At 28.8% G+C, this 26,745-nt stretch overlaps 1 protein-coding gene across 1 annotated transcript; it reads right to left on the reverse strand.

The window, feature by feature from the left end:
• Window positions 1-1,578: 1,578 nt before the first annotated feature.
• LOC112747139 (2-alkenal reductase (NADP(+)-dependent)) lies at window positions 1,579-19,530 on the reverse strand. The gene is made up of 5 exons (XM_025795148.3): window positions 19,239-19,530; window positions 10,379-10,559; window positions 6,336-6,502; window positions 6,147-6,229; window positions 1,579-2,082 (listed from the first exon to the last, which is right to left on the reverse strand). The coding sequence occupies exons 1-5, from the start codon at window positions 19,470-19,472 to the stop codon at window positions 1,704-1,706; spliced, it is 1,044 nt and encodes a 347-aa protein (XP_025650933.1). The 5' UTR covers window positions 19,473-19,530; the 3' UTR covers window positions 1,579-1,703.
• Window positions 19,531-26,745: the final 7,215 nt, after the last annotated feature.

Raw genomic sequence — 26,745 nt, forward strand, 5'->3', positions numbered from 1 at the left:
ATTTGATGATGGTTTTGGTTGGTAACTTGGATTGCGACTAAGTTTGATGTGCTTGGTTAACTTTACATATTGAGATAGTAAATCTTGAAAGAAGTAGGAAGTGAGTAATGTGCCCGATGATCAAAATTAAGAAAAGTAAACGACAGTTGAATTAAATTGGCCAATTTATATTTTCAGGAAATAGAGGAAGAAGCCTATGAAGAGTTTACTAAGCTTTTGGTTGTGCTTTATTTATTGTATTCTCTTAGATCTTTTTCCTCGCCTTTGTTATCGTTATTTATATATCTTTAAAGAGAGATCAAAGTTGTGATTTTATATTATATATTTGTATATTACTTGTATATATTATTCTAATGAATGTAAAAGTGTTGTGATGAGTTGTATGTTTGTATGTACGTATAAAAGAAAAATATTTTCGGTTATTCAAGAAAAAGTCAATAAAAATTTCAGGTAAAGGCTCCTATTTATCATAGTTATATATATAGAAGTCATCGTAATATTCTCATTATCAAAGTGGTGCAACCAAAAACATGACATTCTAGTGGTGTGGGTGTTACAGATTCTGTTATTACTTCAAAAAAATTAATTTCGGAATTAGCTTAAAACTCATCTTATAATCTTCAATTATTTAGAACTAGTTTTGAATACGTGATATATAATTCAACTAGGGATAGTTTTTGAATATTGTGTGGCTTAAAAATCAAAACCGCTTTTCATCTCTTCTCTTGATTAGTTGACCAAAGAATTAGCGATTAATTGGGTTAAGAGAAATTAAATTACCAAGGAACTGGAATTTGATTATAAATTATTTGCTGTGAAAAGATTTTTGCATGAGTTAAAATAAGAAAGGATAAGCATTGTATTTTAAGAATCAAACATCTTCGAGGCCTTCAACTTCCTCATCCATTGATTTTCTTCCAACCTCATAAAGCATTCTCTCGTCATCTTCTTCAGTGTTCTTGCTTCTAATTCAAATCTACAATCCTCTTGCCAAAGTTTGATCAATCTAATTAGAGATTTAATTAGACGTTTCTTGTCTCAATCTATTAATTCTCGTGGGAATAATATTCACTCACAATGGTATTACTTGAACGATTTGGTACACTTCCCAATATCTGAATACATTGATTTTTTGCTCATCAATTAACGAGTTAGACACATCGACTCATTTGACTCATGTTTTTTTTAATTACTTCGTAAGTTTTTAGTAATTCTTTTATAATAAATTATCTAAAATCTAAAAACTAGTTAGTTTATTATGACTCAAACACAATGAATTATATTGTGAGTGAGTTACACGTGCCAAGATATAGTTAGGTAATGTAGCATAGTCAAGTGTATGCATGTCTGATCCATCATTGATATAGGTGCATACAACTTTTCCAACTTAATCTGATAACTTCGAAAGTGTTATTCATTTTACTACACCATCCTAATGTCAAAATAGATAATAAATTATTATTATTATTATTATTATTATTATTATTATTATTATTATATCTTTTTGAGTGACTACTTTTTTTTACCTCAAAATACCAAATTGTGTGTATTATCAGCTTTCATGGTTTCATTTGGTGATTTAATGGACAATAAGGAATATTAATTTTATTAACTTTGCTCATCATTACACACTATTTACCTTCATAAAGGTTAAATTAGTTACACCAAATTTTATTAAATATCATCTGTAACTTATTTGCTTATTATTCTTCAGCTACCTTAACAATTTTCTTTCCAACATTATTTCCATTGAAGATTCCTACAAAAGCAGAAGGGATGCTCTCAACACCAGATGACACGTCTTCAATCACATGCAACTTTCCAGTTTGAAGATAGGCTGATGTTTTCGCAATGAAGTCTGGAAAAACATTCATAAAATCTGCAGCCAAAAATCCTCTAATGTTGATTCTGTTATACACAACATTCAACATGTTTGGTGATGATCTCTTTTCTGCATCAGTATATTGTGAGATTACTCCACAAATAGATACTCTACCAAATGTATTCATATTCGCAATTGCTGCCTCTAGCATTTCTCCCCCAACATTGTCGAAATATACGTCAATTCCATTAGGAAAGTACCTAAAATTAAAAATAGAATAAACAATTTCATATATGTTCGTTTGATTATTAATTACTAGGTGCATTCGAGTATATCTATGCTACAGTAATTACAGTATTTCAAGAAGTATGTTAAAATTAGAGTTAAACATTTTTTTTATAATTTAACAACACTTTTTAAAAAGTGTTACTAAAAGAAATGTTACCAAAATATAAAAAAAAAATTGTGACTTTAATTTTTATAACACTTACATAGTTACTGTAGCTACCATAAACACATACATAGTAAAATCCATTTTATTACTAACGCTTTAAAAGTACTTTTATTCAACTAAAAATATTGAAAAGAGGCCAGGACATGATAAATGTTTTTTATTTAAATTAGGGTTTAGATTTTAACAACAACAACAGCAATAATAATAATATTAGTAGTGGTAGTGATGATGATCAACCATGTTAATTAGATGTGTACTAAAATCAACCACTAGTATAAAATATATGTTAGAATATAAGATATATATTAAAAATAAGTTAAGCAACATATATACATGCATGTGTGTATGTGTGTTTTCTTTTTGGGTAATTTACGTATTTAAATGATATGAACACAAAAATTATTAAATTGTCCTAAAAGCAAATCCTCTCACCGTTAATATAAATTGTGTGATTTATAAATATTTTAAATGAAAATGTAAAACCAACAAAAAAAAATCCACGATTTGTTGGCTTTTAAGCAAATACGTGAAATAATATATAACATAAATAGTTGGCTTTTATTGGGTTTTAAAGTCTTCAAAAATCTATACTAAAATACAAGAAAATACTATGATTTAGTGGGTTGAAGATGCTGAAATACAAATCATTTTAAATGCCACGATTTATGAGGATATGATATAAATCTAAGATGATACCTACGATTTAGGAACGTCAGGAATCAAATTCGTTGAAAGGTAATAATTTAGTGTATGGATTAGAGCATTTTGACGGTATAAATTGGCCAAAATAATATAGAAGAGTGTAATAGAGTGAAAAAATGGATAATAGTTTCTTAGCATTTGTTCATTGCGAAAATTTTTTTTTAAAGAAATTAAATAATCCACCAATCTATTATTGATTAAGTTGATCTTAGTTTACATTTTTTTCTCAATACTTTTTTGAAGTGCTAATATAAAGACAATATTAATATTACAATCCTATATTAAATTGACATATTAAAAATTATAATTTATAATATTACAATATAGTAAGTTAATCTTAGTTAAAATATTTTTTATCTACTCTTTTTAGTATTAACCGAGATGTTAGTTTTAGTTAAAATTTGGATGAAATGTTAACAAATTTGGATGGAATATTAACAAGTAAATTAAATTACACTGTTAAAATTTTTAACTAAAACTTGCATCTCAATTAGTATTAAAAGAGTACATGAAAATATTTTAACTAAGATTAACTTACTGTATTGTAATATTAATATTGTCTCTATTAGCACTCCAAAAAGCATTGAGAAAAAAGTTTTAACTAACATCAACTTGATTAATAATGGACCGAGAGATTATCTAGTTTCTTTAATTTCTCCCATACAATGAACAAATGCTAAGAAACTATCACCTATTTTTTCACTCTACTACACTCTTCTATATTACTTTGACAAATTTATACCATCAAAATGTTCTGATTGACATACTAAATCGTTGCCTTTGATTGAGTTTTGATTCCTTATGTTCCTAAATCGTGGGTATCATCTTGAATTTATATCATATTCTCATAAATCATGACATTTAAAATAATTTTATGCTGCAATATCTTCAACCCACTAACTCGTGATACTTTTCTGTGTTTTAGGTTAGATTTTTGAAGACCTTAAAACCTAATAAAAGCCAACGATTTATGCTACACATGTTTTACGTTTTTGTTTAAAAGCCAATAAATTGTGGGTTCTTTGCTAGTTTTACGTTTTCGTTTAAAACATTTATAAATTTTATAATTTATATTAAAGGTGAGAGGATAGAATGGTAGAAGATTTATTTTTAGGACAATTTAGTAATTTTAGTATTTATATAATTTAAATAAGTAACTTACCTTATATTCGTATACAAATATATAGTAACTAATTTTAATGGCTGATTTTGGTATACTAATAACTTTTTTAGATGATGATGATAATAAAGAAAAGAAACCCAAGCATAAAAAACAAAAACAGACAATGAAAAAAGTGAGAAAAAGAGCTTGGTGGATATATATTATCTAAAAAAGTGCATGTTAGTTGTAGAATAAAATAAATTTTAAAATAAACTAGCATTTTATTCATGAAATTTTAAAATACTAACAAATTTTCTTGTCAATGAACAAAATATTACCTTTGTATCTACGAATGATAAATAATTAAACTACTATTTTTACCAATAAAAATTCAAAATGTTAATAAATATATTCATAAATAAATTAATATTTAGATATTTTTGTTATATGAAATCAATTTTTTATTAGTACAACATAAATTTTATTCATTTATAAATAAATTTTCCAATGTTTTGAATTTTATAAATAAAAATAATAATTTAATCTTCATAAGAATTTTTAATACACAATAGTATCACATGTTCTTTTTATTAAAACTCTTCATAGAATCTTTTATTAAGAAAAAGTAAAATACTATTTTGGTCCTCCAATATTTTGGTCATATTTTAATTTGATTTCTAATATTTCAAACATCCTATTTTTGTCCTAAAAAGTTTTAAAGAGTTCAGTGTTATCCTACCATTAAATTTGCACGAATAATTAATCAGTGAGTGACGTAAATGTTAACAACGTTATTGTTAAGTCATATCTTTTTCCTTATGTTAAAGAAATGTAATCAAAACCTTCTTATAACACTTTCTCTTTTCAATATCCTTTTTGTAATAAAATTCCTAATCCTATCAATCAATCATCAACGTTCCATAATCAAAGAAAAACTTTTACGTTGGTAATCATTGATAGATCAATTTTATTTATGTACTAAAATCAAACATTATTATCTCTTAAATATGCTAATTGTTCATATCAAATTTACTAGTGAGACAACATTGAATTGCTTAAAACTTTTTGGAACTAAAATAAAATGTTTGAAATTTTTTGAGACTGAAATAAAACTTTTAAAATGTTAGAAACTAAATTAGGACTTGATTCAAATGTTGGAGACCAAAATAATACTTTACTCTAAAAAAAACCTACCTTTTCCCTTTACCTGTCCTTAAACAAAACTCTCTTCTCTCCCTTTGCAAAGACCAAGTACCTAACGCTGGAAGGCTCGGTATTGTGTTGGTAGCAGTATAATGGTTCTCTCTCTCTCTCTCTCTCTCTCTCTCTCTCTCTCTCTCTCTCTCTCTCTCTCTCTCTCTCTCTCTCTCTCTCTCTCTCTCTCTCTCTCTCTCTCTCTCTCTCTCTCTCTCTCTCTCTCTCTCTCTCTCTCTCTCTCTCTCTCTCTCTCTCTCTCTCTCCTTTTTCCTTCTTTCCTTCATCTTTTCTCTAGTTATCGTCTTCCTTCTTCCTTCTGCCTCTCTTTTTTTTCCTCTCCCATTTCTTTTCATTCTTCCTCTCCACCTTTTTAATTTTTATTGTTTTGAATTTTACATCTGAATTTTTGAATTTTAGTTTTATTATTCTGATTTTTATTCTAAATCAATATAACTTTTTTTGTGGTTTATTTATCCTCTTTTGTAATGGTAATAATTTTTTATGGGTGTTATAGCTTTGGTAGTATAGATTTTCTAAGTTTAAAAAGAATATTCATAAAAATTTTTATATATTTGAAAAGTATTCAGATTTATTAAAAGAAGAAAAGGTAGTTTATTGTCACATCTATGTATGTAGATTTAGAAACAAAAAACACTTAGATTTGTTTCAATTTTTACTCATTAAGATTTTTCGGAATCAGATATTGTGAATTATATCAATTTATTATTTATCATAGAGGATATTTATCTTCGTTTTTAAATATAAATATTATATTTTTTCTGCTATCTATAAGTATGGTTTGATTTTTTTATGATATTCAGAAAAAACTAATAATTTACTAAATAATTTATCACAAATCACTAACAAACCTTGCCAGGATAGAGGTTAGATCTTTTTCTTCTTTGTAGTTAAATGCATCGTCAAATCCAAGCTTATCTTTGAGTAATGTCACCTACAACAAATTACAATGAATTAGGCTTTTGAAATAACACTAATGTTGGGTTCATATAATGGCAAACTACTTGTACAATGTATAGTTGTAGTGTTGCATAGTTGACCTTGTCTTGGCTCCCAGCACAGCCAACAACATTGCAACCGAATAGTTTGGCATATTGACCAACTAAATTGCCCACAGCTCCACATGCTGCTGACACAAAGACATTTTCACCCTTTTGCGGTTTGCATACTTCGAAAAATCCCGCGTAGGCTGATAATCCATTAAAACCTACAAGCATCAGTGAAAAAAAAGACCAAAAAAAATTATTGAATTTGATATTGATTTTATACTAAATTCAAAGAATAAAACTAGTTTTCTGATGTTCTCATATAACTAAAGCTTATTCAAATTCAATAAATATAGAACTAGTTATAACTATATCTTTAAGAGTTATTCATGATCGGTTAAGAATTTATTAAAACTAATATTTTTATATTTTTAAATTTTAAATTAGACATCTTAGTTTTTTAAAATATTATTTTCTAATTCTTTATTATGAATTTTAGTTTTAAATCATAATCATTTTAATTAATTCATTATGAAGAATGAACATAATTCAAAAAACTAAAATATTACAAAAACAATAGAAGTGGATAAAGTCAATAAGGAGAAAATGTCCTGTTAATTAAGTATATGATACAAGTAACAACTTTTATGAAAATTGTCTCTCAAATAAATAATAGGTTTATTGTGAAAATCTAATCATAGGATAAGTCACAAGGTAGCATTAGAAAAAATAAATTGCATATAGTAATATTTTATTTTTATCAATATACTTCATTAATATTTTTGTTTTTTGAAAATAATGGATGTTAAATGTTTGCCAAGTTAATTATTGGTTAAAATGTTACATCACAATGCTTATTTTAATTTTTTACTCTCAATCAACGTTTTCTTTTCTTTTAATTTATATTTTAAATTCAATTATTTTTTTAAAAAAAATTATTTTCTGCTATTCTAGTTAATTAAAAAAATATATTAGACTTATATCTTTCTTAAGATAAGTCACATATTTAAATATAAATTTTATCCTAATTTATTAGGGTAAAAAACACATATAAGCCAATGGCAGACTAAAATTACACAAATCAGCCAAAACAAAAACTGCTTCATGAATCTACCAATACACGTTTATATGTAGTTCGAACCAGCTAAATTCGAACTCTATTTCTACATAATTCGAACCCGACACACACTAATTCGAACCAGGTGGGTTCGAATTACACACACAGTAATTCCTATGCTGTTAAAAAATTAAAAATATATATTTTATTTCATACATTAAAAAAAAGCTAACAAAATATTTAATTACGAGACTTCTTTAAAATATTTGTGATCTATCAATTCGAATTTCATACAATACTCTTTTGTCCATTTTTAATAGCTCATGAATATTTTTTAATAAATTTTTTTAATAAATTTATTTAAATTATACTACAAAAAATATTTTATCCTATGCAAAATAATTTATAAAAAATGGTTTAAAAAATGTTAGGAGTACTATAAAAATTTGTAATGTTCTAATAACTTAGGTAAATACATGCATGTACTCAAATTTTAAATAAAATACTCTACATAGTCAATAATAATTTAGAAATGAAAGAAAATATTTTATTCCATACAAAACAATTAAAAAAAATTATTCTAATACAAAATAATTTTAAAAAAATGGCTTAAAAAATGTTATGAGTACTATAAAAGTTTGTAATATTCTAGTGATTTAGGTAAATACATGATAAAAATATTTCTTCTTTAATTTCTAAATTATTATTGACTATGTAGAGTATTTCTTTAATGTCCTAAGTCATTAGGATATTACAAATTTTTATGTAGAATATAATTTGAATCACCATATAATTTAGGAGTACTATAAAAATTTATAATATCCTAATGACTTAGGACATTAAAGAAATACTCTACATAGTCAATAATAATTTAGATCTTAAAGAAAAAATATTTTTATCATGTATTTACCTAAATCACTAGAATATTACAAACTTTTATAGTACTCATAACATCTTTTAAGCCATTTTTTTAAAATTATTTTGTATTAAAATAAAATATATTTTTTAATTGTTTTGTATGGAATAAAATATTTTCTTTCATTTCTAAATTATTATTGACTATGTAGAGTATTTTATTTAAAATTTGAGTACATGCATGTATTTACCTAAGTTATTAGAACATTACAAATTTTTATAGTACTCCTAATATTTTTTAAGCCATTTTTTAAAAATTATTTTGCATAGGATAAAATATTTTTTGTAGTATAATTTAAATAAATTTATTAAAAAAATTTATTAAAAAATATTCATGAGCTATTAAAAATGGACAAAAGAGTATTGTATGGAATTCGAATTGATAGATCACAAATATTTTAAAGAAGTCTCATAATTAAATATTTTGTTAGCTTTTTTTTAATGTATGAAATAAAATATATATTTTTTAATTTTTAAATTATTAATTTTTTAATAAATTTTTTTAATAAATTATTAATTTTTTAACAGCATAGAAATTACTGTGTGTAATTCGAACCCACCTGATTCGAATTGGTGTGTGCGTGTGTTTGTGTATAATTTGAATCCACCTTGTTCGAATTATGTAGAAATGGAGTTCGAATTTAACTGGTTCGAACTACATATAAATAGTGGATTCATGAAGCAGTTTTCGTTTTGGGCTAATTCGTGTAAAATTTTACTCCCCTTAATTTATTATTGTGATTTGCCCAATTTATTATTATATATGTCATATATACTATTAATCCTGTATTTGAATTGTAATGATACATGAATACAAAATTCTATTTATAGTTTTATGAATTTGAGAATTTTAAATATAAAATCATCAAATGGAATAAAAATTCTATCGAAAAGGGAATAAGAAAAACTTTTGCATTTTATTACTAGCTATTTACCTCAGTAGTGACATATAACTAAAATGATAATACTATAGAGACAATATGTAAAATTATTTTATAAAACATAGCATTTGTAATTATATATTTATTACATCTAAAATTATATAATTATTCTAGTATTAATTAATGAATTTTAAATAAAATAATTTTAAATTATTTGGACTAATATTTTTATTATTTTTTAAATATTAAGGACTAACAAAATGCAGTTTCAGCCTTTAAGAGTTTAGTTATTAATTAGAATGGATTAACTAGTGAAACAAGAGTTTAGTTTATTTTTAACGGTGTTTGTTTTCAGTTAATATATATGAATGGGTCCATATTTTATCATTTGCCCTAATAAATTGATGCCACTTAACATAGGGGTAAAAAGTATTTTACCCTCAAAATAGTGAAAGGTCCCGGAAAATTTGCTCATTTTTTTATGTATAGTTTTTATAAATAATAAATAATTTTTATATATTATTCAATTTTTTTGTGAGAATATTCGAGAATTATTTAAAAGGTTCAAAAAAATAGTCAAAGTTCTATTTATAAATTTATGTTTGCATTTTATTTTTCTGCCATAGTAACAAAATGTCGAAGTTTGATTTCCAAGGCTCTCTATACGTCTCTTTATATTTGGTATATTTTTGTGTGACAAATATAATTTTTAAGTATATATAAGTTTATGATGATAATTATTATTATAGATTTAGGTAGTTATACAATTTTGATAATACTTAAAAAATATTTTAAAAATTTAATTTTGATATATTAACATAATAAATTATTCTACATAATTATTTAATTATATTTATATTTTTGGATAATTATTTACGTATTAATTATAAAAAATAATTATTTTTATAAATATGACAATATATAATTTGATATACGTATAAAAAAGTTTTATATTATTAATATATCAATATAAAATTATATTTAATGTTTTTAAATATTATTAAAAATTAAATAATTATCGTAATCAGTAATCACCATAACATATATTATTATTATCAAAAAGTTAAATCTTTTGTGTAACAAAATAATAGTTTAATTTGCTCAGTAATTGTTTTCGTTAAATAAATAGTCTCAAGAACATTTTTGATTGTCTTGAAATAATTGACACAACTTCTTCCATGTGCTTTGATTTCTTATTTATGCTTAACTTGAATTACTTAATAAAAATGTACCGACAAAATTACCTAAAACTCCAAGATGATAAGTGAGTGGAAATTCAGATGGCTCCAACTTTTTTATTATGCTCTCTTCCTTAACGAGACTGTACTCTGCCCAAGTGAAAACTCCCATAACCAAATCGTCTTTCTGAAATTTACCGTTGTCAGAAGCCACCAGAACTTTTCCAATAGCAAGACCATCAATTGCCTGTATAAAAGTTGCAAGGTATGAGAGGACACAAACATTAAGGACATCAATTAGTGGAATATTTTCGACTTACCTTAACAAATTTTTTGTTTTTTAAAAATTATAACATCTATTAATAAATTAAATTAAAAATAATTTTAAATAAACACAAATAATAACAAATATATTTAATAAAATAATTTTTAAAATTTAAAAATATTATAATAATTTTTAAAATTTAAATATTAATTAATATATGAAATTATATTAGACTTTTTAATTTTAATAAATACAAGTTAATTTTAAAAAATTCCTCCTAAATATTTTTAAAAACACTGCTAGCTTTTAAAAATTACAAACAGAAACATATGAGCTTTTTTATTTATCAAAGATAAAATAAGCACCTTTTCCAAAAAAAATTAAACTATACTTATATTTTTACATAATATATAGTGACTAATTTTTAATATACATCTAATATTTTTTAACAAATAAGATACTTGATCCATCACCTTATAACTCGGTCTTTATTGTGTATTATGAGTTATAACTCGGCGTTAATTATCATTTATTCTTTGCTTGTAACCGACACCTTCATTACCGACTTAATGACCATCATTTCAATCTTAATGACCAAACGGTCATAACATGAATATCATTCATCAATTCTATGCCTATAAAAGAAATCTTCTATATCTAATCTCAGGGGGCAACATAATACATTCTATATTCATAGAATTATTATAAACACAACATAACACATGATAACTTTCATTTCATGTCTTACATTCTATATTCATAGAATTATTCTTATACTACCTCTTAAACACTTACTGACTTGAGCGTCGGAATGTCTTTTGCAGGTACCCACCCCCTTGTTCTCTCATTGCCGATGTATACCTCATATTTACGGAGAGCTTACAAGTATTCACCGGCGGACGAGTTATACACTGGTCAACCTCAGCAAGAACAATTGGCGCCCACCGTGGGACGAGTAAAATAATTCCCACTCCCCTTAGGTTCATAAAACTTGATTTACATTCAAATTTTTTAACCAATCTCAACAATCTTATTTAATATTTTATTTAATACCTCTTATCAAATTTTAATCTATCGTAACTTTTTATAAAGTATGTACTTTATACATTCAAATTGTTTCAGTTTTACGTATCATAATATTTCACATCTCATAATCGATCAATGAACCAATCCGGAAACAAATTCGGCTTTCAATCAATCCGAGAACAAACTCGATTTTCAATCAATCCGAGCACAAACTCACTTATCAATTTTGCTTACTTTTTCAAAGTTCTCTACTTACACAAATAACATTATTTATTTTATTCACATATATTTTTGCATTTATATTTTGTGTAACTAATATTTACTGATTTATTAGTTATATTCAAACCTCAATATATGTTTTATACAATAATGACATATAACAACCATGTCAATTGAATTTTTATTTCATTAGGTGCTATATTCTTATTGCTTAATGATTTCATTTATATAATTAAATGACAGTAATAATGAGTTCAAATCTTAAAATTGGATTCCATCAAAAATTAATTATATATCAATTGTATATAACTGTTACACTATTCATTTTATACTATTAAATTTTATGTTACTATTTGTTTAATGTAGAAAATTAAACAGGCAATTTACTATTATTGCACGAAGAATATCCCTTGTCATACTATAATTGCTAGAAACATTATGCTAAATGTATCATTCAATAACTGTTATCTTATTGTTTTATTATCAAATTAAAGCATGTTCTACAAAACAAAATTCAAATATTCACATTTGACATGTATGACATTCATATATGTCGTCTTCTTCTCTACAATTATCAACTGTAAAGGTATATTTTTTTTTTACTTTGAACTATTTTACTTTTACAATATATATTACTCAATATATGTTGCGACTTTATACCTATTCATTTTCTCAATTTATCTTATTCATGTCAGATCTTCATTGTAAATTGTAAATATTCAATAACTAATTATTTTGAGAGAGAAATTTATCAATAAGTTGTTGTGGGTCGGAAAAATTTCCAAGACAATTAATCATTATATCCTCGGATCATACAATCGATTCCGTCAATGGATATCTATCTCTGAACTTTTCAGTTCACATTCAATCAAATGCTAAAATTGTTCTTAAGCGGAAAAGTATCCCCCACACAACTATCTTGATTGAATGACTTTTATCACTCAATTATTTTTTGAATAAGTGCCGACATAATAACCCGACTAAGCTTGGGGGCTCACCATATCATTATTCACTTATCTTTTAACAGAATTATAACTCATTTTATTTTCTAAGCTTAGCCTGGATCATATGATCGGCAGACAAAGCTTGGGGCTGTGATCCGTCACCTTATAACTCGGTCTTTATTGTGTATTATGAGTTATAACTCGGCGTTAATTATCATTTATTCTTTGTTTGTAAACGACACCTTCATTACCGACTTAATGACCATTATTTCAATCTTAATGACCAAACGGTCATAACATGAATATCATTCATCAATTCTATGCCTATAAAAGAAATCTTCTATATCTAATCTCAGGGGGCAACATAATACATTCTATATTCATAGAATTATTATAAACACAACATAACACATGGTAACTTTCATTTCATCTCTTACATTTTATATTCATAGAATTATTCTTATACTACCTCTTAAACACTTACTGACTTGAGCGTCGGAGTGTCTTTTGCAGGTACCCACCCCCTTGTTCTCTCATTGCCGATGTATACCTCATCTTGACGGAGAGCTTACAAGTATTCACCGACAGACGAGTTATACACCGGTCAACCTCAGCAAGAACAATACTTAAAAGTCTTAATAACTATATTAAAAAGGACAATAAAAAGAAATTTTGACTATTTCAAACTTTTGTTCTTCTACAATATAAATTTTGACACATTCTTTTATCATCAATAATTTCATAATTTGTTACTCGTAATTAAAATAAGAAAGAATAAAATACTATTTTAGACCCTAAAAATTGAGTTAAATTTAATTTTATTTCTAATATTTAAAATATTTTATTTTATCCTATTTTAGCCCTCATATCAAAACTAAAATTTTATCTTATTGTTGTAGTAATTTAAAAATAAATGCAACATAATAATAATAAGAGAGAAAAAATATAATAATAATAAAAATAATATTTTAAAAAAATAATTTAGACCAGATGAATAAAATAACACAAAATAAAATGTTTAAAATAATAATAAAATGTTTCAAATATTAGGGACGAAATGAGAATTTAATCTAAATAATAACGACTAAAACAGTTTAATCGGGTTAATTAAAAATTTGATCACCAACAAACCGATCTATAATTCAAACAAAAAATTAATTGACAACTAATGATTAATGAACCGAAAAAGTCTATCTAAGAACATATTAATTGATTTTTTAAAACAGATTTAAAATAAATAAATAAAAAATTATGTTTTTCTAAATAATATATCTTATTCTACTCAGTCCACCTTAATTAGACCTTCAGACCATTAAATCTCTAAGGCTACCAATTCAATTGTCAGAAGTCAGAACATTGAGAAATATGCATGCTATACGCTCACATCAATTTTCAAATGGTGATTGATAATCGACTTTAGCTTTTACACTATAAAAAACAAAAAACGTTAAATACCATCGATTTTATTATCAGATTTAACGTCCTAGAGTAGTAAACTTATCGGTGGTAAAAATATCGAATTCAAAAAGTTAAATAATTATCGGCAGATTTATGTTTTTGACGCTAACACTATGTTTGGTTTAAGAGAAAATAAGAGGAAAAAAATGGTGAAAGAAAAATGAGTGAAAAATTTTATTTTTCTTTGTTTGGATACAAAAGAAAATGGGAAGAAAAAAAAATTTTGGTGTAGGTCTCATAAAAAAATTTTCCATTCATTAAAAGCAAGAAAATTAGAAAGAAAATGTTATTTTGATGTATTTACAATATTACTCCTAATTCTATTATTATTAATAATTATTAATATAAATTTAATTTTAATAGTTTTAATACATTATTATAATAAATATTTACATTTAAACATTATATATGTATTAGATAAATAATTTATAAGATTATAATATTTTATAATATTTATAAAATGCAATAAAGCATAAATAAATAAAAATATTTATAGTTTATTTTATTATAAGGACATTAATGTAATTTTATACCATTATGATTTTCTTTCTTCTCACTTTTCTTCTCATCCAAACAAAAGAAATTTTTCTCTCTATTTTCTTTTCATTCATTTTCTCTTCATCCAAACAACACACAAATAACTCTACTTTTCTTTCTATTTTCTTTCCTCTCATTTTTTTCCTCTTATTTTCTTTCCTTCTATTTTCTTTCCTATATCCAAACAAAGCCTAAATTTGCCGGTAATAATTGGTGTATCTTTTAAGGTTGGAATTACCATCGAATTTATTCGACGGTAAACTCACTTAATAAAATGCTGTATTTTGGTGACCCGCAATAGTTTACTGTCAGAACTTTTTCATGGTAATTGTGCCGTAAAATTGAAGTGCAAACCCTTTTTTCCCCTCTCTCTCTAACCCTCTCACCTCCCACTCTCTCTACCTTTCTCATATCCCCGGCAGCCCCTCCTTTCCAGGAGCCACTCCTCCTTCACTGTCACCGTTGTAGCTGCCGAACTCTGAAGGAGCTGCTACCGCTGCTGTCGTTGCCACCAATGTCGATGTTTTTACTGCTGTTGCTGCCGCTGCTGCCGCTGCCTACATTGCTTCTTCTTCTTCTCACTTCTGGTCCTCTTTTTCAGGTAATATTTCTAATGTTAGGATTTTCTGGAATTCTGATTTGTTGATATAATTTATTAGATTTATTTGCTGTTTTAAGATTTCTGATTATTGTTGATTATTTAGTTCTGAATTTAGGATACTGAACTTGTTTAGTTTCAATTTTAATTAGAAGATGTTCTGATTTATGTTCCTTATTTAGTTCTGAACTTAGGGTAATGAACTTGTTTTGAACTTATGGTTTTTTAAAATTCTGAACTCAGGATATTGAACTTGTGTAGTTTTAGTTTTAATTAGATCATTGGCAGATTTGTGTTCCTTATTTAGTTCTGAACTTAGGATACTGAACTTGTTTTGGACTTAGAGTTTTTTAAAATTATGAACTTAGGGTACTGAACTTGTTTAGTTTCAATTTTAATTAGAATATGTTTGATTTTTGTTTCTTATTTAGTTCTGAACTTAGGGTACTGAATTTGTTTTGAACCTATAATTTTCTAAAATTCTAAACTTAGGATATTGAACTTGTGTAGTTTCAATTTTAATTAGAACATTGGCGGATTTGTATTCCTTATTAGTTCTGAACTTAGGGTATTAAACTTGTTTTGAACTTAGAATTTTCTAAAATTCTAAACTTACGGTACTGAATTTGTTTAGTTTCAATTTTAATTAGAACATATTTTAATTTTTGTTGCTTATTTAGTTCTGAATTTAGAATATTGAACTTATTTTGAACTTATGGTTTTCTAAAATTCTGAACTTAGGGTACTGAACTTGTGTAGTTTCAATTTTAATTAGAACATTAGCGGATTTGTGTTCCTTATTTAGTTCTGAACTTAGGGTTTCTAAACTTCTAAACTTAAGGTATTGAACTTGTTTAGTTTCAATTTTAATTAGAATATATTCTGATTTCTGTTCCTTATTTAGTTCTAAACTTAAGATACTGAACTTGTTTTGAATTTTTATTTTTCTAAAATTCTGAAGTTAGGGTACTGAACTAGTTAGTATAATTTATAAGGTTGATTTGCTCTTCTGAACTTCTGATTATTGTTGATTTGTGCTGATTATTTTTTATTTCGTTCTCTTTGTTTGATTTCTGAACTAAGTTTAACATAGTTTATTTTGATTAAGGATTTTGAATGATGTTGTGAATATGTTTAGCACATTTTTAATTGGTATACTCTTTGCAGACATGACGACAGGTAGTGGTGTTGCGGATCATGGTTGTGGTCGTGGTAGAGAGAGTTTCTGCCAATACCGCTGGGAATTCTGGATCCTCACCCTCTACTCTGACTACCCCGGGAACGTCACAAGTTGCAGGTGCATCGGACCAGCCGTTCATCATGGTCCCTAACTCCAACTACGTCATGCGTCTACGGCGACGATACCGCCTCCATCCGGTCAGCAGCTCAATGACTCAGTGACGCCGCCTCCAGCGACGGATGCCGCAGTCTCGGAATCCTCTCACGAAAGTGAGCCAGTTGATGTCCCTCCACTACCTCCCATCATACGCTTGAAGATTTGGCCTGATGGCGGAACGATGTAAGTACTACTTTAAGTCTTCTATATGTTGAAAGTGTCTGATTATTGATTCTAGTTTAGTGGATTTAGGGTTGTAGGTTTGAACTACTGAAAGTATTTGATATATCGTGATTAGTGATTCTTGATAGTTGATTCTAGTTTTAGTAGATTTAGGGTTGTAGGTTTGAATTGTTGAAAATGTTTGATATATCCTGATGATTGAATTGCTGAAAGTGTTTGATTATTAATTTTAGTCTAATGGATTTAATGCATTTATGGAGGTTGCATCTTGGTTATTGCCTGTTGTTCATTGATGGTTGACATTTAGTGTTGTTTAAGTTAATCATTGATAGATAGAGTTTGTGGCGCATTCCAGTTATAGATGAAACTCTGCCGAAATTTCTAAAAGAATCTCTATATATTATGGTTATTTGCTTCTAAAATTTTAATTTATATTGCCATATTAGTTTGTTTGTGAATTGTTGATAGGTTTGCGCTAACAATGTAACAATGCATGTACTCAGGAGATAACCAACGTCTTCAAGCTGATGTACGACCATCCATAGCCGAGCTACAAGAAGATCTCCTCTAAGATTAGAGAGTGATGGTTTCAGAAGTGTTTAGGGTTTAGAACTTAATATAGTCAAACCTTCTTAGCTAGTTTATATCTTCTATTTGTTTAATACGATATATTTTGATTAACTAATTTTAAATTTACTTTGTGCAGCTGAATTTTATATGGGACAAAGAGCACGATCTCATCATCAAGAAGATATACGACCATCGTATGGGTATGCGGCTGCAATAGATGTTGGAGGATGTACATAAGCGGCACGACTACCTCACTTCTTGGCTCCGCTGGGAAATCAAGAAGGCTTTGTATGTTCATTGGGAGACTGATAAGGAGTTCAGGCATCGGCGTCTCACAAAAAAAGCTAACAGGGCATCGGCCAGGTCGTCCAAGTATACTGGAGGCTCAGCGACTTTCATAAAGACTAAGGTCAGGCTAGTATGTGGCTTCTCTAATTTTGATATTAACTTAGTTATATTCTTTGACATATCATTAGTATGCATCCTAATAATTTGTTTCAATGCAACATGTGTAGTCGAAAGTTGTTGGATTGCGATGGAACGTTGGCGGAGACCTTCAAGTACACCCACATGTTGAAGGATAACAAAGAGAAATTTGCTGATAAGTGGTCTTAGGACATTATGTGAGTAAACATATGATCTTGTGATATAAAATTAAAGATTAATTGTACAGTTGTCGTCCTAATCATAATAACATATGTTACACAAGAGTCCTATACGCAGAGAGTAGAGGCTGTGACTCACCAATCTCAGCAAAATAGCGAGAACGCCAATGACTCTGCTGCTTCAGTTGTCGATCCTGATGCGATTTGGCGTGAGACCCTCAGTGGCCATACAAGAACTATGTATACGGGTTGGGGTCGTTCTTCGCCAGTACCCTCCGCACCTCTACGTTGAGCCCATCGTCTGCCTCAGCAAAGAAAGGCATTGATTTGAGACTACAGGTGTAGGAGCTCACCCGCAGCCTCCACGAATAGGCTCAGAAGCTGACCGAGACTCGAGAGAGGTATAAGGAGATCTTCACATGTGTGCCATGGATGACCTCAGGTTGGAGTGGTGGGAACAGCTAGAGCGGCTTCAGCGGATGGAGGCTCAGATGGAGGTGCACCAGACTCAAATGCGCGCTGCTAGCATCAACCCTGCTGGTGGCAGCGTGCTGTTGGTGGGACACAAACATCACCGCCTTTTCTTTCGCCTCAACAGGACCATGGGAACGACGACGACGACAACTACCAAGATCTTTAGTGATTATGGCTTTGTGTTCACTATTTCATTGTATTTATTTGATCTATTTGTCTTTAATTTATTTAAATATTTGATATTTAATATTACATATATAGTTTCTATTATTTGTAAGTTGACCACTAATTGTATGAAAAATAAATTTAAATAAAAAATTAAAAATAAAATTAAAAAATTGCGTCTCAATATTAAAAAAAATTAAGATTACCGTCGGATTTACCAAGGGAATAATCCGACAGTAATAGCGCGAGAAACAAAATATTGTGGAGCTAACATTATCGTCGGAAAAATCCGGCGATAACCAAATGTTTTTTTCGGCAGGTAATCAATCGCAGAATTCGACAAAAATTATTGTCAGACGAAAAAATCTAATGACAAATGATTATCGGTAAGGTTTATACTGTCAAATTCTTTTTTATAGTAATTAATTTACCATCAAATTTTATTTATTTTTATGACGATAAATTAAATAGTACTCAACGTTTTTCTTATAGCGTCAAAATATCAAATTGAGAATCAGTGGCAATATGGCAAATATATATACGTACCTCGCCTGGCGTTATGGGAGCAGCAAAGCTTATAGAAGTTTGCGAAGGGTCGTTGCTCTTCATGCGGTTTATCTGATATGGATCAATAGAGATATACAGATTCTTCACAATTACATCATTGGATCCTGAATCAACTGAAAGTATCAAAGCCCTAATTTTGATCTCAAAATCAGACTCTTCTGGTGCATCTTGAATATGATGCTTTACCACAACGTATTTGTTGCTCACTTCCATATAATAAATTTTTCACCTTATTCCCTAATTGGTTTGCTAACTGTATGAGATCAATGAGGTAGGAGAGTTCGGATGTATATATAATGTACAGGGAAAAAGGAAACAATATTATATAGTGGTGGCTGAATAATTAAGATAGAAAAGCCTTGGCAGTATCGGGAGTCTCTACATTGTGAACGTTAGTTTTGATGCTTTTTAATTTTTTATATTCAAGAACGTTTAGTTTTAAATTTGGTTTTACTCCTTAAATGTTATAATAATAATTTAGTTTATATATATATATATATATATATATATATATATATATATATATATATATATAACGAAATAAAAGTACTATGTGCACACTAAAATTAGTTATTATATATTTATGTATAAATATATGTATAATTTATACTAATAACTAATTTTGATAGTTAATTTTAATATATATTTAAAATATTTTATAATAAAATAATTAAATAAGAAGTAATGGAAGTATATATAGCTAATTAGTTGTTAGTGAACTAAACCATAACATATGTACAGATTCATCTCATTTAGCATGTTCGGCAGCATAATAGTATTAATTAATAACGTCATATGTCCAACGATAACTTATTGACAAAGCGTCTAACGATAACTAATTAACAAACAAATTATCTGAATATTTATTTTAAAAATATAATAATAAATAACTTTAAGTTTTTTATGTATTTAATGCATTAAAAGTATAAAAATATCTTTTAAAAAAAACCTTTATAGTATTTTAAAATGTATTCTTAAAATATATATTAGCAAAACTTTATAAATAATAAAAAGAGTTTAATTTTAATACACTCACAGTGTAAAAATATTTTATACACAATTATATTTGTTTTTTTACATGACTATTTACGCAATTAATATAAAAGATAGTTATTTTTACTAATGTGGTATTATATAATTGAATACACATGTAAAACTAATTTATTACATTGACAGCACATGAAAATTAAATTTATAATAAAAAATATTTTATTAATTTTAATACAATATTAGTATAAAAAATTTTATATATATATATTTAGTTATATAATATAATATCATTAAAATTAAATAATGATATAAAATATTTTATAATATTAATAATTAAAATTAAACTCAAATCATTAGTGATGGCCAATGCCCTTTAATTTTATTGACAACTTGGCCTGCAAAAGACATCACTCCTGGCGACGACAAAATGGAATCACATGTCGACGTGAACCCTTGATTCGGTTGTTTAAATTTAATAAATGCAATTACTGGCTAAAAGATTTAGTCTGGGTTGGGACTTGCGATAATTGTGAAATGCGAAACAAAAAGAAGGTTGAATATGTAAAATTGTTAAAAAGTTAGGATGACTTCTTCTTTAATCAATAATTAGATAACATAATTATTTTGGAATGATCAAGTAATCAATTTATTCATTCACTTAAATAAATATCAAAAGTTTAAATTTTACTTTATGTTTGTAAAATAAATTAAATGCCATTCACCATAAAATAGTAGATCATCAAAAATTAAAGATTTCAATTGTTATTGTTAACAGAGTATATTTAAAAGAAAGAAAAACGTTGATAAACTGCTTACTCAAAAATTTAATTAAATCCCAAAATGGCTTTTAAATTGTATCAAACTTTAAATTAGTCTCTAAATTTTTAATCGCCTCAAATTAAATTTTGAATTTTTACATTATGGTTTACATTATTAGTCATTCAAGTGTTTAATTTTTCGTTAATGACGTACTAGTATAGCATGCTAATATCACGTGTCAAAATATGACATGGTGTAATAAAGATGATGACATGTCAGTTTAGTAGCATATAGCATATTGATGTAAACAATAATTTTATATGTCATAACATAGTTTGTCCATGTGTTATTTTGTTGTCATATTAGCAACATAATTTATCTATTTATTATTAGCCTGTCATCAATACAGGTATGTGGACCAAGTTTTTTTCATTTTTTTTCATAAATTCAAAAGGGCCTTGCTATTTTACCAACTGATTCGTATGTTATCAACCGCCAACTACGAATATATAGCATTTATGGTGATAAATGTTTGTTTCATTTGTAAATGCTATTTTTAATGGGTTGAAAACTCTAAGCGGATGAGTTTTAGGTTAATTGCAACCTATAAATTGGCATTAAAATTTTGTGTGCAAGTTATTGATCATTGGTTAGTTCGGTCATAAAGTTTTTCATGATTACCTGGATCAAAATGTGGTCATTGAGCAGAGAACCTAATTAGTTTTTGTGTTAAAAGTACAATTTTGGTATTTAAAGTAGGGATTGAAAAATTTTTTCGTCTTCAATCTTTTTTTGTTTACAAAATCGTCTCCAAAGTTTAACTTATTTTTAAAATCGTCCATCGGACTAAAATACCCTTCTCCTTCTTCACTAAAATACCCCATTTCTATTCTTCTTTTTCGTTCTTCTCCATCAACAACAATAATAAAATCACCAGCAACAATAACAATAAAATCAGCAACAATGAATCAAAAGAAAAAACAATGAAGCACAAGAACAATGAATCTGAATCCGAATATGAATAAGAAGACAAGAACAATGAATCAAAAGCAAAAACAATGAAGTCATCTTTTTTTTTCCTTCTTCAGCAATAACAATGAAGCAGAAGCATAAGCAGAATCGAAAACAAAAGTTAAAGCAAAATTAGAAATAGAAATAGAAGCAGAAACTGAAGTAACAGAAGCATCAAAATTAAAAGAATAAAGAATCAGATGCAGAATTAGAAACAGAAGCAAAATCAAAAGCATCAAAATTAGAAACAAAAGCAAAACCAGATGTGGAAGTAATAGAAGTAGAAGAATAGAATTAAAATTGGGAACAATGTGATTAACAAAATTAGAATCAGAATCAAAATTGATGGATTAACAAAATCAGAATAAGAAACATGTGATTAACAATCTGATTAACAAAACCAAAAACAGAAGCAAAATTGGGGATAAACGACGATGCGACACGAAGAGGGAGAAACTGCTGCCGCCGTTCGTGCATGTCGCGACCACTGGAAGGGAGCCTGGCCACCGTCGTGGTCACGGTGGGTTGAAGCCGTCGCCGTGCATGCTGTTGCAAGTGGAGTAGAACACGAGGAAAATGAGCGGCGAGGACCGAACGATGAGGAGCAGCGACGGTGGCGAGGACTGAATGACGAGCAGCAGCGGTGGCAGATTCCTTCCCCTTCTCTTCCCCACCTTCCCTTCCCCTTCTTCTTCCCTGGAAAAACCCTCCTCCCCCAGCGTGATTCCCTTCCCCCTTTCCCTTTAATCCGTTTTTTTGTCTTTTATATTTTTTAATTTGGGATAATTTGGTAATAAAAATTAAAATTTTGGTAAAAAGAACGATTTTAAAAATAAGTTAAACTTTAGAGACGATTTTGTAAGCAAAAAAAGGTTGAGGACGAAAAAAATTTTCAGCCCCTACTTTAGGGACCAAAATCGTACTTAACCCTTAGTTTTTCATGTAAATTCTCCTGGTTGCATTTATGTTTAGTTATTTGATTTATTATGCTTTGTTTGGTCCTGTCTTTATGTTGTTGTTAGAGGCATTTGTAGTAAGAGGTTATTTTATTTTAGTATTTTGTGATTTCCTTTCAGGAAACTTTAGATATGTGTTATTAATTTAGGCCGCTGCTGTCATGGAACCTCAATCAGAAATTGGTGATGATGTTCTTGTTGTTAGCATGGAATTTGAGTTTATGGATGCAGTGATCAAGTTTTACAAGACTTATATGAGAAGAGCTGGCTTTGATTGGAGTTTTTTCTTCATAACAGACACCACTCCCAGTGAATAAGCTTTCAAATTCCTTTTGGATATACTTTATCTCACCCTATTCTTCACCCGAGTGGCTATTCCAAATTGGTTTACATGTACATTAAGGGGGCATGAATAAAAATTCATTTCCTCTTGGCCTCCTCAAAGTATTCATTGACATGGTCAATTAGTTCTTCTCGGTTAGTGTTCAAGTCACTCAGCATGCACACGAGAATGAGTTCTTTTCAGAAAAACACAGCTTATTCCTGCAACATTGCAAGACCAACAGAACAAAATAAACAATTAATCCACATCTGATATTCTTCACAACTTTCGATTACGACAATAATTCACACTATAATAGCATTTGAAGAAACTAGTGACTAAGAATAACTTGATTGTAACCCAGCATCAGGTGTCAAGAGTCCAATGATGTAGGTACTTGTACACAAAAGCTCTGCAATTATCGCTATACCACAAAGACAACAAGGTCAGCATCATCTATAACAACTCTTTATAGGAAAAAATATATAAAAAAATTCCAAAACAACTTCAAATGAATGTTTGATCCAATGTTATTAGCTCACCTATTATGTTTCCTAGGTACATGGCCATAAATGATGCGGAGTCCATTATTGGTCGGATTGTGTTCAGGTTTACCACAGAAAGAATCTGTCCTAGCCTCTTCAACTGCACACATACAAGATTAATTATTCAACATAAAAAAATCACTTTAAGCAAATTCTGTGTTTTAAGACAGCCAAATATTCTACTTACCACTAAGCCGTCCAGTTGCCTTCTTTTAGCATTCGGGTACCTTCAATGGATTGAGTTAAGCATGTACACCAACTTATGCTTCCAATCAAGGGCATAACACTACCAGTGCTCATTCCACAAAAATGGTGCCATAATCCAAAAAGAAATACTCATTCAACAATCACTCCAAAAGTAATGTAACAATGCATAAAAAGACAGGAGAAATAGCGCTTTTATCATATTTTGACCTTATATCTGCAGCTGTATGAAGTAAGGATGGTTTTCTAGGTGCTCGAGGGGTTGATGTGTTCTTGATTGGTATTCTTTAAGATCCAATACAAGGGACGCCTGAAACAGCCAGATGTTAGGTCAAACCACGGATTTAATGATAATGAAAAAGGATTAGAAAAAAGAGTCTCAACTGATGTATACCATCAAGAATAGGATTAGGCAAACACATTATTCCAATCGCTCGTCCGCGCCTTCAGTATTAAGAACCTCCGTGACAAAATGCATAAGTTGTGTATGACAGTGCAAAATAAATAATTACAATGAGAGGTAATGTACTACGAACATAAAACATACATGGATGCTTATCCAAGCCGCAACTTTTGTTGTCCATCCAAGCCAGATGGTGGTTAAACTCAGTCACAATCACCCTAACAGAAGTAAAGAAAGACTTGTAAGATGACTATCAAACTCTGAAGCAATCCTCCAAAAGGTGTCGTCTACATTTAGTAGTAAATATAAACAAACTCAGCAGGATCAAAACCTCATGACTGAAGAATCATCATCCGTGGTAACATAGTATAAATACATCTTCTTTCTCAGCTCATTTGGAAAATGATTCGGGGCCTTGAAGACAACCAACTCCTTTGACATAGAGGTTATTGCCATTGTAATAGGTGGCAATGTCTGATCTTTATTTATATATTGTGCCTAAAGAAGAATGGCATGCCACGCCATGCAAGAAGCGTGCAATGCCTTCGGCCAGGATGAGAAGTGGCGTGTAATGCCACTAATTGGAGTGCAACGCCTTGAAGTCAAAGTTGGTGTGCCACACTAGCATGGGCGTGCAACGCCCTCAAGAAAAGTATTGAAATTGGCGTGTAATGCCATTCGTGGACATGTAACGCCCTTAAGGAGTAAGTTAATTGGCGTAAAACCCTTTCAAAGAGAATTTGCAAATGCCGTTAATCCTGACCTCTCCATACTTAAGTGATCATAACGTGACCTAACATCCAAAGTTTCAGAATGATATGCATATGTTTATTGTGGACATTCAGTTTGAGCCACACACGACCAGCACCTTTTAGCTCGTAAAAACAGTGCCCTAAGAGAAAAAAAGCATGGCGTTTAACGCCCAAAACAGGCGTGTAACGCCTTCGAAGAGGGCCAAGGGCTGGCGTTACACACCCAAACTTCAAGTGCCATGCCCAAAAGCCTAAGTGCCATGCCAATTGAAGCCCACTCTCCCAGAGATGTAATTTTGGTTAAGATTATGGAAGATTCTGTAAGATAGGATTTGATTTGAATTAGTTTTAATTAGGATTTGAATTATTGTTATTAGTTATCTTATTCTTCCTAAAAGATTAGATAAAGATTTAGTTTTTGAATTTGAATTTTAGGTAAACCTAGGATATAAATAAGTGAATATTGTTCATAAGAAGGATTATCCAGGGTCTTTGAATCCTTGGAAAACTCTAGCCGCATCCTTTCATCTTTTGTTTTTCATCTTTTTCCATGAGTAACTCCTCTGACAAAGGGACTAGGAGCTTTGTTATGTTCTACGGATTATTAAGCTAAGTTTTATTCTATTTTGAAGTAATGCATTGATCTATTTTGTTGAGTTTAGCAAATAATAATAACAATATTTGATGATGACAAACATGTTGGTGATTGGGTTAAAAACCCAATTGGGGTTTGATCCAATGTATTTGTGATGTAGGCTCAAATATCATTAATCAGTCCAATAAAAGAAAACCAAGCATATGAGCCATAGCTTCTTGGATCAAGATTGCTAAATGGAGATGAGTCCATAACCCAACCTATTGCCCTTCAAGGAAAAGGAAAGCAACCCTCAGTTGATGCTATGTTGCTTCGGGTAAGGCACTGAGGAGAAAGAAAAGGTTCACTTTCTCACTAATCATCAAAGTAAAAAAAGGTGTTTCACTTTTTCACTAAACACAAAATCAGAAGATAGGAAAGCAAATTAATGAAGCTGGGTCAAATCAAAATCAACATGCACAACTCAAGCATAATCAGAAGAGAAAAGGTAATTTGTTTTCCTTAACATACAAGTCAATTACTTGCTGATTTCTCCTTCTCTCTACACAACCATTTCGAGTAAATTGAAGCAAGTTCTGGCCACTTTTCTCTACTGTGAATTAATGGCTAATATTAAAACTTGGAGCCAATGCATAAGGTTAATAATGGTTTAGATTTATCAAATCCATTGAGGATCTATTTTCAATGAAGCTACGTTGCTTAACTCTGATTCAAATATCCGAGTTTATGGTCTTATTGAAGAAAAAAGAAGTAAATCCTCAGCTCGCTCAAGATTCAAGGAGTTGACTTTGTGAAGCAAGTCCTAGGTGTGGAAACAGAACTGATACAAAAAGAAAAATCAATCCAGTTTACAAGCAAAGAGAGAGGACCCGAGAGAAGAGAAGACAGAAACCTCATAAATCTACATTTGAAGTTTTGGAAGAATTGCACTTACACTAAAGAGAGCATT

Source organism: Arachis hypogaea, chromosome 15, assembly GCF_003086295.3.
Source record: "Arachis hypogaea cultivar Tifrunner chromosome 15, arahy.Tifrunner.gnm2.J5K5, whole genome shotgun sequence".
NCBI lineage: Eukaryota > Viridiplantae > Streptophyta > Magnoliopsida > Fabales > Fabaceae > Arachis > Arachis hypogaea.

What these genes read in the sequence shown, in the direction of transcription:
- LOC112747139 (XM_025795148.3), bottom strand. Translation starts at nt 19,472, where the DNA reads ATGGAAGTGAGCAACAAATACGTTGTGGTAAAGCATCATATTCAAGAT. An exon ending in TTATCATCTTGGAGTTTTAG is followed by an intron (nt 6,503 to 10,378) that starts GTAATTTTGTCG and finishes TGATGCTTGTAG; the next exon opens with GTTTTAATGGATTATCAGCC. An exon ending in GTGCTGGGAGCCAAGACAAG is followed by an intron (nt 6,230 to 6,335) that starts GTCAACTATGCA and finishes AATTTGTTGTAG; the next exon opens with GTGACATTACTCAAAGATAA.